At 51.9% G+C, this 14341-nt stretch overlaps 6 protein-coding genes across 6 annotated transcripts; 2 read left to right on the forward strand and 4 right to left on the reverse strand.

Moving 5' to 3' along the window:
* Window positions 1–248: 248 nt before the first annotated feature.
* Window positions 249–1809, reverse strand: TrAtP1_008065 (uncharacterized protein; the record flags this gene model as incomplete). The annotated part of the gene is made up of 8 exons (XM_014086495.2): window positions 249–282; window positions 400–871; window positions 942–998; window positions 1063–1155; window positions 1261–1393; window positions 1488–1523; window positions 1613–1682; window positions 1757–1809. The coding sequence occupies 8 exons, from the start codon at window positions 1807–1809 to the stop codon at window positions 249–251; spliced, it is 948 nt and encodes a 315-aa protein (XP_013941970.1).
* A 206-nt stretch (window positions 1810–2015) lies between these two features.
* On the reverse strand, window positions 2016–2354 carry TrAtP1_008066 (uncharacterized protein; the record flags this gene model as incomplete). The annotated part of the gene is made up of 1 exon (XM_066113768.1): window positions 2016–2354. One exon carries the CDS (start codon window positions 2352–2354, stop codon window positions 2016–2018), a length of 339 nt encoding a protein of 112 aa, XP_065969856.1.
* TrAtP1_008067 (uncharacterized protein) lies at window positions 2337–4891 on the reverse strand. Its single transcript, XM_014086496.2, has 2 exons — window positions 3690–4891; window positions 2337–3584 (listed from the first exon to the last, which is right to left on the reverse strand). Exons 1-2 carry the CDS (start codon window positions 4665–4667, stop codon window positions 3012–3014), a joined length of 1551 nt encoding a protein of 516 aa, XP_013941971.1. The 5' UTR covers window positions 4668–4891; the 3' UTR covers window positions 2337–3011.
* A 622-nt stretch (window positions 4892–5513) lies between these two features.
* Window positions 5514–6359, forward strand: TrAtP1_008068 (uncharacterized protein). The gene is made up of 3 exons (XM_014086497.2): window positions 5514–5600; window positions 5678–5756; window positions 5849–6359. Exons 1-3 carry the CDS (start codon window positions 5571–5573, stop codon window positions 6121–6123), a joined length of 384 nt encoding a protein of 127 aa, XP_013941972.1. The 5' UTR covers window positions 5514–5570; the 3' UTR covers window positions 6124–6359.
* Window positions 6360–7307: 948 nt separating this feature from the next.
* On the reverse strand, window positions 7308–10241 carry TrAtP1_008069 (uncharacterized protein; the record flags this gene model as incomplete). The annotated part of the gene is made up of 11 exons (XM_066113769.1): window positions 10019–10241; window positions 9798–9823; window positions 8979–9315; window positions 8856–8908; window positions 8733–8740; window positions 8579–8672; window positions 8438–8516; window positions 8327–8376; window positions 8215–8266; window positions 7674–8143; window positions 7308–7592 (listed from the first exon to the last, which is right to left on the reverse strand). The coding sequence occupies exons 3-11, from the start codon at window positions 9184–9186 to the stop codon at window positions 7308–7310; spliced, it is 1299 nt and encodes a 432-aa protein (XP_065969857.1). The 5' UTR covers window positions 9187–9315; window positions 9798–9823; window positions 10019–10241.
* Window positions 10242–13262: 3021 nt separating this feature from the next.
* TrAtP1_008070 (uncharacterized protein) lies at window positions 13263–14120 on the forward strand (the record flags this gene model as incomplete). Its single annotated transcript, XM_014086435.1, has 2 exons — window positions 13263–13721; window positions 13788–14120. The coding sequence occupies 2 exons, from the start codon at window positions 13263–13265 to the stop codon at window positions 14118–14120; spliced, it is 792 nt and encodes a 263-aa protein (XP_013941910.1).
* Between the last annotated feature and the right edge of the window lie 221 nt (window positions 14121–14341).

Here is a 14341-nt window from a genome sequence, read left to right on the forward strand (position 1 = left end):
TAAGCGGCGATCGACATCATACCTCACAATATTCACAGCCTCATCAACAAGAATATATCCACTTTATATATACATGCAATCTCCACGAGAGAAATAACTACAGCTAATGCTGATCTGAAAATACTATATTCAAACATCGTCTATTTACTTTAACTTTTTTTTTTAGAAAAAAAAAATTGTGTGTAATTATAGCTTATGGCTCTGTACTCGGTATAATCTCTATAATTACTATTCATCGCAATTATTCTTTACAAATTGTCGTTTCGTTTAATGAAATACGCTCTAAGGAAGCAATCAAAGTCAGCATGAATGTGGTTTTTGCTCGTTTTTACCTACGCTCGGCTATGCTCGGCACGGGGCGTAAGAGAGACAGAGAGAGACAGAGAGGTGGCGGCTTACTTGGAAAATTCATAGGCGGACCAGCAAATAGCAGTACTTGGCATCGTTGTGACAACTCTGGGCCTGACGCCCTTGAAAAAGCCCCTGAAGCCCTCTCTCCTATACAGTAGCTTGCAGCCATCTGTGAAGCCGCTGACGTTTCTGACTTGCGGATCGGAGGATGTGCCTCTCGTTTGTAGGATCGTCTTGATAACGTCCATGGGGGTGGTGAGACCAGCGGCAAAGCCACCGGCAACGGCTCCGGCAAGACAGTGGGTGACGGGGTCGTATGTCTTTTCCGGGTTCATCGTGGTTGAGATGGATTCGTATGCGAGGAATTGGAGCGCGGTGAAGGGAACGGTCATGGAGAGCGTGGTTGGGTAGGAGATGTAGAAGGCACCGAGGCCTTCGTTTCGGTAGACGTACTTGGCGCAGTCGACCATGGAGCGATACATCTTTCGAGACTCCTGCATCTGCATACGTTGTTTGATAACTATAAAGATATTCGTCGGTAAGCTATACGCACAGCATCCACAGGTTCAATGTTTATGGTGATTACGTACCATCGAATGGATTCATGAAAGCATCGCTGGCAATCGTAGCTGCGGCACCGCTTGTAGCTGTAGGGCATCGAGTTAGTCAAGGAGAGAGCAAACGATGTTCGGCAGAAACAAAAAATCTTACCGGCAGCAAGAGGGTGGTGTACGCCAGCCTGATTGCCACCCATGGCATGTTTGACGGCTTCATACGTCGCAAAGTAAACAGCGTGGGCAGGACCTGTTATGAATTGTAGACTGGTTAGAAGATGGGCCACATATTGGAAAAAAAAGAAAAAAAAAAGAGACAGGGATAATGCAGCCTGGATGCATGAGACCAACGTACCAGCTCCCACTATGACACTGGACATGCCGCGCCATAAACTGAATACACCCTCGGTTCGCGTAATGTGAAATGTATTTCGGATAACGCTGTTATGTGCTGTGGTTCCATGCGGTTGGAGAACTTGCATTCGCGTCTATACCGTTGAGAGCCTCGGCATTAGTATTAGGTCGGAAGAGGATGGCGACGGTTGTGGCAGAGCAGAGGGGCAACCGCCAGGCGGGCATTACCTTTATCGCATCAATCGGATACATGACGGTGTGTTCCTTGAATCTTGGTCAGTAGACATTCAGTAATGGGTCAACAGCCGAGCTGTCGCCCGCGGCACCTCGGCAGCAGGAGATCAGTCACTTACAGCAATGCCAGCAAATGCTCCGGCAGCCATGTTCTGCAGCAGAGAAAAGTTTGGCGGGAGAGATTCATAGCTATGCAAGTCAGAAAAGTATTCCAAAAGACAGTCTCAGTTTGCGCAAGTCGCATCACGTAGAGCATCACTCACTCGTAGTCTTCTTCCTCCTCCACCACAGGCTTGCCACTTGGCGGCTGGGCCATCTCGGCCACAGCGTCAGAAGCTACGCCAAAAGTCTTGGAATTGATGGCAGCCAGGTTGGCAGATGCAGCGTGCTGAGGCAGCACGGTCGGCGTAGAAATATGAGGAGTTGGTGTCGAAGTTGGTGTCGAGGGGAGGGAGAGGAGAGCGACAGCAGAAGCGCGGCGACTTTTGCGGGCTGTCGGCGAAGTAGGGCGCAATTCACAGTTCAAAGCCGATTGCTTGTAGCTGATGTGGCCGCTGAGAGCTTCGTGCGGAGAAGGGCGCAGAGTCGCAGAACCAGGACGAGGGTCGGATCAATGGGCGGGCAGGATCGTCGTCGTCGAGCAATCGGCAGCTGAGATGTCGAGCAGAAGCGAGTTACTGGAGAGAGCAGCGAGAGGAGTGAGGGAGTAAAGATGGATGTTTCGCCTTTCGCAGAATCCCACGAGCCGGGCAGCTTCAGAGCGGAGCCTGTGAACCGGTCTATAAAAATTTCCAGCTCGTCTCCGTTGACGGCCTCGGAGTCCGGGAGGCAATTGCGAGGTGCGAGTGGGAGCCCCACCATGCGCTGCTGCGGACTAATCCCGGGATATCAGATGTGAGATGCGCGCAGCCATTCCGACTCCCGAGCAGCCAAAAAAAATCTGATAAGCCCGAACTTCCAAATACCACGGATATAGATATTCCAAATATCCACGGACATTTAAGCTGCATTTGGCCTAAAGCACTTTAGCGCTCTTTTCAAGGCGTACCAGTACTTTCTGCTTTCACCTAACACAAGTACTTCTTGAGAGCGGTATAGCTGCAAGTGTTACGCAGCATTAAAAGTGAAGACATACACTCCAAGGCTAAAAGAGATTTGACACCGTACCTTTACATGGGAGAAAGAGAGTAAATCAACCTAGGCTGGATATGGCTTCAATGTCCGTGGATATTTGAAATATGCCTGTGTGTATATTTGGTCATTTGGCGTGGATAGGCGATTCGCCTTTGCTCTAGGAACCATTTCGTCATGTTACAGTAAGAGACATGGGAAAAAAATGGAAAGCCGAGGAAAACAAGAGGCCAAGAAAATGTCTGCTTTAATGATATATACGCTACGCATAGTATACTCATATGATGATGCTGAAAGTGATGTATACCCATCTCTCGCTCTCCAACACTCACTGTCTAGAAAAATGAAAAGTAAAGGGAAGAAAATCCCTTGTGAACAATACTCCTTTTAAAATCCAAATGGCCCGTTGTTGAAGTGAAATTTGAATTGTTGTCCTCCACCTCCACCGGGCTGCTGGAATGCCCAGTGCTGGCCACCAAACGGCGAGCCTTGGAATGGGCTTCCTCTTTCGTTGGAGTTGGGGTCGTCTCCTCTGTCAAACCGGGCGCGCAATTCAGGGTCGCTCAACACCTCGTACGCCTCATTGATGCCTTGCATCTTCTTCTCCGCTTCCTCTTTGGTAATGCCTTGCTTGTGAGCTTTATCTGGATGGTACTGCTTGGATGCCTTGCGGTATGCAGACTTGATCTGTCTCTCATCAGCATCGTTGGCCACACCAAGAACCTTGTAGTAGTCTTTTGTCTTGCTCCGTTTAAGTTCAATCTGTGCCTTGTTCAGAATTGGGTTGATCTTGTCTCTCTTATCAGGATGCGCGTTCGCTGCACTTTCTAATGCTTGAATAGCTGCCTCGAACTCTTCCTTCTTTAGCAGCGTCTTGCCGCGATGTAGAAGAGCCCAGAAGGAGTCTGCATTTAGCTGAATGGCTTCATCGCAATACTTATCGGCATGTTTGCTAGCTGACTGTTTCACAATAGTGTTAGCACATGGTCCGGTAGCACCATTGAAGAGAAGAAAAAAAAAAAATAGGAAAAAGAAAGTGGTGGGCTGCGCGTTAACATTACTTACCTCGACGTATGCCTGGCAAACCATCTCGACCAGTTGTTCGTATAAAAAGACCTTCCCTTTGGCAGGTATTCTCCCTTCCTCGCGCAGCTCATTGACTTGTCCCTCTACAGTTGCAAGAAGCCCAGGCTCCTCCTCCGTTCCGACCAGCGCTCTGCTTGCAGTGGTGTATTGTCCCTTGCTAAGCTGACCAGTGACCTTGTTGAAGGCCTTTGTAACGGCTTTCTCTTGCTTGTGTAACTTCTTGCAGACTTTCGAGTCTGGATCGGAGTGAAGACACTTCCGAATCTGCCCGACACCAGCGTCAAGATCCCCCAAATTGTAGAACGAAACAGCTGAGATGACGACATGGGGAGAGATATCGCCAGGTCGCATCTGTAGCACGTGGCGGAGATCGCCAATGCCTTCCTCCAACTCGCCGCGCTCGAAGCGACAGTGCGACCGCGCCTCACGTAACGGCGCATATCTCGAGGCGACGACGATGGCATCTCCCGCATGATTGACACACTCCTCCCAGTTCCCCTCCTTTTCGGCAGCCAACGCAAGCTTCATTGCCTCCTCCGCCGCCGTTAGGGCCAGCACATCGGGGGAATCAGAGGCCTCGCCCGCCGCCGCGTAATCGGCCTTTGCGCCATCCCATTCAGCAGCCTTGGCCTTGATCTTGGCGAGTTGAATGTGCGCGCCCGGGAAGTTTGGTCGCAGGGCAAGCACCTTGTTGAAGTCCTCAGTTGCCAGGTTTGCGCGACCGAGCGACAGATAGGTGGTGGCTCGCTTGAAGAAGGACAGGTAGTTGGTGGGATCGCGAGCGATGGCGGCATCGTAGTAGGCTAGCGCTTCGTTGGTCTCGCCCTTTGTGAGATGCTCTTGCGCCGAAGTCAGGAGCGCCGATACGGGCACATCTGTGGGAATGTCTTGCGCCAACACAGCGCCGGCCGATATAAGTGCGGCCGTCACAAGCAGGTTTGGCAAGTGAAAGCGCATCTTGGGTTGCCAGAGGTGCTCGACCTAGAGAACAAGAGCAGCTCGCTGGAGAGAAGACAAGTTGAGCATGGGATCTCGTCGCGGGACAATGGGCGCCAGCAAGTTGGCGAGAGAAGTTCGAATCATGGAAGAGTGAGACGTGTCAAGAAAGCCGCAATCTATATACGCTGTTCTTTAGCCAGGCGTGACATGTGGGGGAGAGTCGCAAAAACGGAAGCCGTAACTCCAACGCTGGGAGCGGCAGGGGACGAAAAAAGAGGGTATGCTGTCCTTTACGGAGTAGCATGGGCACGGATCTCACAACTTACAGGGGCTAGGGTGCATTAGCCTCGCCGTGTACTTTGTGCTTCCATTCAGGTACTTGTTTGCGCCCTGTGGCCTTGTGTCCAATAGCCTCTCTGATGGATTCTGTACTGATAATTTGCAGTATGCATTAGCGAAACGATATGCTATAACTGAAATAATTACCCAAGTGTATGTTACACATGGCGAAGCACAATCTCGAATTTTCAATGGAATCTGGACTGGAGTGGAGCTCTTTTCGAACTATTGAGCTTCCATAGGTAGGATTTACCATCAGCAGCAAGCAAAATATACGAAAGCATCAACTGTTGTCGGACTAAGTATGAAATTTATTACATAGTTCTTCTGCAATTTGCACAATCTGAATTACACAAATGGCAAGAAATCAATAATTATACTCACGACTTGCCATGATTATCGCACTTGTACAGCAGACCATCGCGCAAGCAGATCATGAATTCCGCGCTAACGCCAAACCCGTTCTCTTATCGATATCTTACTCCAGAATTAGATAGATGATCCATACCTCAAACTAGCGACATCCCACTTTCAACGGCAGCTCTTTCGCCAAAACCGCCAGCACAAACTCCCGCCTCCAGGATGAGTTCAGGGCATCTTAGCCAAGACGAGGTCAGCATCTATATAGCATCTCCTCTGCTCGTGACGCCGTAAAACGCGCAAGTGTACTGACCCCTGGCGCTGCGCAGTTCTTCGACAAGCTCGGCCATCTGTTCAACCACAGAAAGAGCAGCGACCATGGCGCCATCTACCTAACACAAAAGCGACGTAAGACACCACCACATCCCACCCAATTGGGGCTACAACTATCCTCTGGCACTTGGATTCGGATCCCTCTCTAACTCATTTACCCAATCTAGTCACATACGACCCCAGCGAACAATCAACAACCGCCAAGCTCTTCCCAGACCTCCTCCCCGACAAGCCCCTCCCAATCATCATCAAGGCCACAAACGGCAAGTCGAAGCGCGATAGATCCGACAAGGAGAAGCTCTCAACCGTTGTTCAGCCCCACGAGCTGGAAGCCTTCTACGTCCGGTATGCCGACGTCTGCAAGGCGGGAATGACACTGTTGAAGCCGAGGGACAAGAGCAAGAAGAAGGCAAAGGCAAAGAAGAAGAAGGCTACTTCATAGGAGTAAGGGTAAGGAGAGGGAAGAGGAAGGAAACAAAAATGAAATGAAAAACATATGTATACATATATACATACAGGAGAGTCATACAGAGGTTATAATGGCGAAGAGCGCGCTTCCAAGATCTGTTTTGATATGTATATGGGGATACCGCGCTGTGGCCACCCCAAGCAGCAAAGGATCTCATTGATAATTCCAGCAAAGCTTCAGAATTTCCAGTACATGGTGTTATATCTTGTCATAACGGTCTCGCCTCCACAATACGGCATGTGCTTAATTATTTAAACCAACGTATATACTCTGGAAGCCCGATACAACGACATCCATTTGGGCGTCCTTATTCTTGTTCCTCGGCATCTTACTACTTATCTTAGCTAAAGATGATGTTATCAGGCACCATTGTTAGGAAGAAGAAAGTGTAAGAATAATTTGACGCGCGTATGCTGAGCCGTGGCCTCTCTGTGCGAGCCTACAGGCGGATTTGTTCCATATCTTATATGCTCGGTTGGTTTTATAACCCATCTTCCAGCCATTATTATCTCGCCTCCGTTGCAGACCTAGTCTAGTACCTATATATCATGTGTACCACTATGTCCGTCATCCTAGTCGCCTGCCTATTTATCTTACGCTCAAGATTCAAACTCTAGGCTACAAAATGCCATGGTTGTTATGTTCTATGCGGCAGCCTCCTTCGCCACCTATCCAGTCCGCAAATCACGTCATATTTAAAACTCGCACCTTCACCACGCTCTCCTACGCACCGTTTCGAGATTAAGAGAGAAGAAAGAAAAGTAAGAAAGTCAATAGCAAACGTTTCGCCTCGTCTCCTTCCCAGACTTTATACGTCAGAAAACAAATCAAGTTCCCCTTTTCCCCATATTCCATAAGTGACATTCTAATCCAGACAGCTGAAACCCAAGCTATGGGCAGCAGTGTCAAAAGATTCCCCGCGATGTTGAGTAAAGTCTCCCACGATTTTGGATGTAGCTTCCCGCAAATCAATTTTCAGTAGCCCTAGACGAATGAATATGCGAACGCAAAAACGGAAAAACAAAAACAGAAATAACTCATAAGAAGGAAAAGCAGCTGTCAAAGAAAAAGAAACAGGTTTCAAACGAGGCAATGGTCAGTAGCCATTTTCCAAGTAAGAACTGGGCCAAGTTTGAGAGTCTTAGACCGAAAATGAATTACATAATCTGGTCTTGTGTCAGTCCGGCGTGAGGATCAGTTTCCATGCTGTCACCGCTGGCTTGGTTCAGATATTTGACGAAGCTCAGGTGCAGCGGCCGACCACCATACTGGTAACCTTGGAACTTGGCAATTGCCGTATCGGCGGTGTCAATTGAGTCAAAACGGACAACACCGCTGCCTCGAGACCTGCCGCTGGGTTCGTATTGAATCTCTGCTTGTTCGACCTTGCCAATTGTGGTGAACAATTCAACCAAATCATCGTTGCTGGTTGACCATGGCAGCTGTTGCATGCAAGTTAGTCTAGGCCTTGCATATAAGAGCCGAATGACAGACTCCCAGGGGGGGCTTGGCTCAAGACTTACATTTCGAACATAAATGATCTCATTTCGTTCCGTCCCTGGAGCTGCGTTGTCGGTGAAGGCATTCGGGGCAACTGCTGGCGCGGCAGAAGTATCAAAACCACCACCGGGAGGACCACCACCGGGAGGGCCACCTCCGGGGCCACCTCCAGGGGCGCCACCGCCGAAACCCCCACGTCCGCCGAAGCCGAAGCCTCCGCGGCCGCCACCAAAACCGAAGCCTCCACGGCCGCCAAAGCCACCACGCATACCTCCTCCGTATCCTCCACGACCACCGAAGCCCATGCCACCGCCGCCGCCAGCAAAGCGGTCTTCGCGAACTTCAAGTAGACGACCTTGCCACTCGTAACCGTTGAACTGTTGGATGGCGTTTCGTGCGTCCTCGGGATTCTCAAAAACGACAATTCCAGAGCCCTTAGGTCTACCATCAGCTCCGAGATGCACATCAGCACGCATCACTCCGCCGATTCGGGCTGTAGTGAGGAGTTAGTAACGATGAACTATATGGAAAATTGTACCCTTTGATAGAGCAGCGAGTACTTGCCTGCTTGTCGGAAGAGATCTTTCAAGTCTTGCCAGCCGACAGTATATGGAAGCTAAATGAGGATTAGTTGAAATTATCCTACGATGGGAAATTTGGACCAGAGTAAACAAACGTTGGCAACGTAGATTTGACGGCCACCGCCGCCGCCGCCGCCGCCGCCGCCTCCCCCGCCAGGGGGGGCCGCCTGCGTATCCATGGCTGAATCCGGGCATGCCGCCACCACCACCGCCGCCGCCACCACTGAATCCGCCACGGTTGGCACCCCCCGTAGCACCGATGAATCGAGGTTCGGCCTCGCGATCCTGGAGAAGAAAACATCAGGTTAGCGTCTCCCTGTCTGGGTGAGAACAAGTTGTTAACAAACCTCTCGAACGTAGACAAGGCGACCCATTAGGTTTTGATTGCTGAGCTGAGCAACCGCCTGCTGCGCTTGCTCCCTTGTAGCATATTCCACAATTCTGTCATGCAAGAGTTAGCCACAAAGAATTAGGCACAGGACTGCAAGAGAGGAAACTTACCCGCATCCCTACAATTATACCCAGGACATCGTCCCAACCCGTCAACCCAACCATTCCATCAAAACCAGAAAGGGAAGAAGACTACAAAAGAAAGCCAACCAAAAGCTACGCGATGAAGCCCACCTTCGACATTCCATTTGGAAGTAATAATACGTCGGCAAAGAGTACCTCTCCAGCTGTGTCGAAATAATTCTACGTCAGTATCCGTCTGCGACCTTGTCCACGTTGATAGAATCTTGTTCTCACCCTGTCTCATAAAATCTTTAAGATGGTGCCACTTGACATCGTAGGAGAGATTGCCGACATAGACGCGGCGGTCCTGCTGCGAGGTCTCGCGGATGTTGCTCATCATCTGCTCTCGGGCAGCGGCCCGGTCTTCGTAGGATCGATGGGGTGCCTGTCCCCCATAGTTGCCAGCATTGCCGCCGGCGGGCGCTTGTCCTGACCCAGTCATTGGGGAGCGATCACGGCCCCGGCGATAGTCGTCTCGACTATTTGATCTGCTGCGAGGTGAATAGGACCGCCGACGAGACTGTCGGCCTGGACTCCTAGAACGTCGGCGAGGAGATCGAGACCTCTCACGCTACAAGGTGGTTAGCATTCGTCATCTCAGTATCTTTTCAGCATGAGTATGTAAGATGTGACGACGGTAGGGCCGGGTTGGATGAATGAATGTAGTTGAGCCACGAGTTGCCTATAGTGCTACTTGGTATGGCGGTTGGTTATTTTTTTTTTCTTTTTTTCTCTTTTTTTTTTACCCCCTTAAAGCCGAGCATGGAGAATCCCTCAGAGAAGCATAACGCATCTGCACTGAACCATTCATCCGCCATGAGCCGAGCAATGAAGTAGACGGCCTTGGCAGCTCAAGGACAGCCTTGTATGATAAGTTTGACACATGCCAGTGACGTATCCACGGGTTACGGCATAGTGAACAAAGTGGCCTCTGCGGGGTGGCGGCGTAGAATTTGCTCCTCCAGGTCAAGCGGAAGAGAACCAAGGTGGGTATAGTGAATGCGCATGTAGTAGATGGAAAATCAGAGGTCAGGTAGATGAGATGAAACTTACCGGTCGGTAGTTATCGCCGGAGTCAGCTAAAAGAGAAAATGTTAGAAGACTGGCGTTGAAAGAGCCCTCGGGCAAGGCAAAGCAAAATGGCCAAGTTGTGCCAAAGGAGATGGAGGGAAAAGGCAGGCTTGGTTGAAATAGAAACAACAGTCATGTACCCAGGTAGTGGTGGGGTGTAAAGAGATGAGAGGCCGGCGGAGTAGCAAGGCGGGAGGACATGCAAGTAAGGGGGGGTCAATGATAATGCAGTGTACAGAGAGAGGTGAGTCGAAGAGAAGCCCCGAGGAGGACGTATCAGCCGGCAACGGCGCAATAAGTTACATCCAAGGTGGTATCACGGTGGATGAAGTCAACAGAGGCGTCTCTGCTTCTCTCTGTCTCTCTTTCTTGCAGAAGAGGGCGGCTTCCAAATACCAGGAGCCAGGAGAGAAGAATGAGTGGAGGGGAGGGGGGGGGGGGGGGGAAGGTCAAGGCTGGACTGCTCGGCGAGAGAGAATGAGATGGCGCCGCAGCACGCGTCTTGTCGGCCAGAAACAAAGGCTCTGGGAGCAAGATGGCGGGAGCAGAATCGAGAGACGAATCGGCTGCAGATCAACGCAGAGACAGAGGTTGAGGAGGACAGGCAAAGCAAGGCAAAGCGCGCGAGAGCGAGTGCAATGGAAGAGAAGACGTACCCATGGCGATTTATGCGATACAAAGGAGGAGAAAGGCTCTGTGCCTTGTGCCTTGAGCCTTGTCGCGTGCAGTCAGAGGCAGAGCGGGTGTCTCAACAGATTGGAGGGCAGCTCGAGCCAGGTCGCGACGACGGCAGGATTATGGGCGACTTCTGGCGAGAGGGCAAGCCACGGCACAGCAGTCAGCAACGCACAGCACAGCACAGGAAGAACGGATCTCGCATAGAAGGGGCTGCAAGTACCAGCAGGTCGCAATTGGGCAATTAGAGGGAGGGGGTAGCACAACGGAGGCGCATGGCATGCTGTCAAGCCTGGTGGTGAGAAGGGAAAAAGAACGCGCGCACTGGAGGGAGGGGAGCAGGCGACGAATGAGCGTGCAGAGAGGCTGAAGGCGGCGTGGGGTGGGTGCAGGCGCAGAGCTGTGGCAGCTACAGCACGAGTACCGCTACCTGGGACCCAAGCCAGGGAGTACCTGCGAGTACCTTCTTGCAGAGGTACCTGTACAGAGAGGCCCTTATAGAGGTCTGCTGCGATGCTGGTAAACTGCCCGCCCATATAATGCCCATATATCCACAAGAGCAGCAGCAGCAGCTCAGCAGCGCCCGTCAAAGCTCCCGTTCTGTTGCGTCAGAACCAACAAGGTGCCTAGCAGTCCTACGAACCCATGGATGAGATACCGGTGGTCAGGTAACGCAGGTACGGGGAGGGCGGGCAGTGCGCGACCAGGCAAAGGCACAAAGAGGTAAAGCGGCACCTGTAGCGCAGAAAAGGACAGCTTGGGCAAGGCCGGGAGGTACTCGCAGGTACTTGGGAGTGCTGGGCAGAGCCAGTGCTGGATGTAGCATAGAGCCCGGACAAGGCTAAGGTAAGGTACTGCTACCAGAACTACTAGCGCGAGCACAAACACCCGTAAGCTACGATGAGCTCATGGGGGCCGAGTGGGAGAGAGGAATCCAGAAGCAAGAAAAAAAAAAACAGAAAAAAAAAAAAAAAAAAAAAAAAAACCAGAAAAATTCTTAAACAGCCAAGCAGAGTGATGAGTTGCAGGGGGGTCGGGCCTGGGCCAGTCAGGCCAGGAGGGAAGTTCGCGCAGCATGTGGTAGCAGCAGCTGCATGCACGTCGCTCATTGCGTCCAGTCTGCAGTGGGAACGGGGAGAGCTTGAGGCGCTGGTACTGGATGCTGGCGGACGTGATGGTGGCCACCAACAGTGACGAGGGACGTACGTACGTGGGCTTTAGCGTGGATTGAAGCCGGGAAAATCTGCTCGTCCACGATGGCGCCGTTCGGTTCCGAGGCCAAGGAGAGCGCCGGTCACAGGTGTGCACCTTGTCTTGCGTGCGTCAAGGGGGGAGGCTCCTCACACCAGCCTTGAAGTTTTTTGGGGATTTGCCTTTTTTTTTCTGGCTGCGGATGCGAGGCCAGGGTCACGGGGAGGATCCTATTGGAGGGTCCCAAGGTTGGGCTGGACCGGTGTGCTTCGTCTAGGTTTCGAGTCGTCGTAGCAGTGCGACTCCGTGGGGGATAGGCGACGATGCCTGCAATGGAATGAAATGGAGGGAAAGGGAAAAGAGACGCCGAGATCTCGCAAAGGCTTAGGTACCTAGGTACTGATGGCAGCACGTGTGAGCTACGCAAAAGAAGCACCTACGGCGGCAGGAGCAATTTGATATTGACCACCTGGGCACAAACAGGTATTGACTGCTTGCAGCGAGAACTGTACTAGTGCCTGAACTCTAAGGCACAAGCCGCTGCTCACACCAACTGGACCTTGAGCTAGAGACACATTTCGTGCTACTGCACGGCGGGAGCAGCAGAGCCCGGAAGTGGAAGTGGATCGAATCGAGTTCCGCTCAAGCAACTAACTTGATGCTAAGGTGCTTTACCCGACACGATCGGTGAGGGCCAGCCTCTCTCCAGCGCTGAGGCTCTGCTCTGCGCATCTCTGATCTGAGGCCCGTGCCATGCCATGCCATGTGAGTGAGGGCCAGCAGGGTACATGGACTACAAAACTCCAATGGCCGGATGCGGGCAAAAGGCTCGTGTGATTTGCACAGCAAGCAAGCAGAGCAGAGCAGAGCAGAGCAGGCGCCGGATCCTGCCATCTGCTGCTGGGTAGGTATGCAAGTATGGCGCTGGGGGCCTTGCTCGTATTGATGGGGCCAGCATCAAAGCATGATACTGCAAAGCGCATGTCCCGGTCCTCAGCACTGGTATTGGCTGTCCAACGGGCCAATGCCAGCAATTGTGCCCGATTGGAGCAATGCAACTCGTCTGCCAGGATCCGCCCTTGAAGCCAAGCAGCAGTTTGTTGAGTTGTCCCAGAGATGCATGCATGGCTTCATGTATGATGCAATCCCAGGATCCCAGACAAGGTTCCAGGATGCGCAAACACCCATCAGGGCCAATTGGAGCTACAGGGCTGACTAAACGAGGTTGAACGATTTGATACACATACACTGATGCCGCATCACTGCTACATACAGGCCAGCCAGCAGCAATGCCGTGTCCCAGCTGCAGTAGTTACACGGCGCATGCTGCGTTGGCAACAATTGACGAGGCAGTGGAGGATGAGAAGAGAAAGCGCATGTCCTTGATTTGTCGCTTTGATGGCCTTGAAAGTTCGGCGTACCTTTTCTAGGGACCTTACTAGTAGTTCAAAGGCTCCCGCCGGGATCCACTCTCCGGGCTGATCCAGAGCTTCGAATTTGCAGACCCCTCGACCGACAGCGCATCATCAGCATCCGTCACAGGCTGAAGCTCACAGGCTGAAGCTCACAGTTCCGACCACCATGTCCTCCTCGTCTTCCCTGCCCAGGGCCGCAGCTCGTCTGGCGAGATCGGCTCGCCGCCCAATTGCCCGCCACGCAGCGCCGACACCTTCGTCCCGCATCTGGCAAAAGAGCTGCTACCACTCCTACGACCACCCTCCTCCGCCAGGGCCCTTTGGTACCGTCGACAGGGCCATCCTCGCCGCCGCCTACAAGCACATTCCCGAGCATGGCTTCTCCCTGCGCGCCATTGGCCTCGGTGCCCGCGATGCCGGATACCCAGACATCAGCTCCAGCATCCTACCCGATGGCCAGTTCAGCCTGATCCACTACCATCTCGTCATGCAGCGCGAGCGACTGGCTGAGAAAAGCCAAGAGCTTCTCAAGGATGAGTCGCTGGCAAGCGTCAATGACAAAGTCGCCGCCTTGACCTGGGAGCGGCTGATGGGCAATAAGGAAACTATACACAGATGGCAAGAGGTCTGTCTATGTGTCTCAGGCTCAATTGAGTCGCATGGGGAATCATTCTATTAACAATTCGCATAGGCCTTGGCCATCATGGCCCAGCCAAGCCATATGCCTACATCGCTAGCAGAGCTGGCCACCTTGTCAGACGACATCTGGTTCCTGGCCGGCGACAAGGCTGTCGACCCTTCATGGTATACCAAGCGGGCGGCCCTTTCCATGGTCTACAGCTCCAGCGAGCTGTTCATGACTAATGACACATCGCCCTCCTTTTTGGAAACCAGAAAGTTTTTGGATAGGAGGCTGGACGAGGTCCAGTCCGTTGGAGGAACTGTAGCATCCATGGGACAATGGGCCGGCTTCACGCTGAATGCGGGCATCAACGTCCTGAGAAGCAAAGGAGTTCCTATCTGATTGTATGAGGCAATGTATGCCTTCTCTCTCATAGCCTTGCCCCTGTTGTCTTCTAACTGCCTAAAAGCCGTAAAAGATCATGTACACTATTACCAGCCTTTATGTATATACCATTGTCTACTATATGTATATTTCTCCCTCTTAGTCCGCCTCTAAAAATGAATGGCGTCCTAGCATCGATGCACAAACTCCTAGCTAATGCTTCTCGTTGATATGTTTTT

Source organism: Trichoderma atroviride, chromosome 4 (assembly GCF_020647795.1).
Source record: "Trichoderma atroviride chromosome 4, complete sequence".
Classification (NCBI taxonomy): Eukaryota; Fungi; Ascomycota; class Sordariomycetes; order Hypocreales; family Hypocreaceae; genus Trichoderma; species Trichoderma atroviride.

Excerpts from the sequence above, each read along its gene's own strand:
- TrAtP1_008067 (XM_014086496.2), bottom strand. The coding sequence starts at position 4,667 with ATGCGCTTTCACTTGCCAAACCTGCTTGTGACGGCCGCACTTATATCG. Across the intron at positions 3,585-3,689 it reads TTTGCCAGGCATACGTCGAG|TCAGCTAGCAAACATGCCGA; the intron begins GTAAGTAATGTT and ends ATTGTGAAACAG.
- TrAtP1_008068 (XM_014086497.2), top strand. The coding sequence starts at position 5,571 with ATGAGTTCAGGGCATCTTAGCCAAGACGAG. Across the intron at positions 5,601-5,677 it reads GGCATCTTAGCCAAGACGAG|TTCTTCGACAAGCTCGGCCA; the intron begins GTCAGCATCTAT and ends GGCGCTGCGCAG. Across the intron at positions 5,757-5,848 it reads CTACCTAACACAAAAGCGAC|TCACATACGACCCCAGCGAA; the intron begins GTAAGACACCAC and ends TACCCAATCTAG.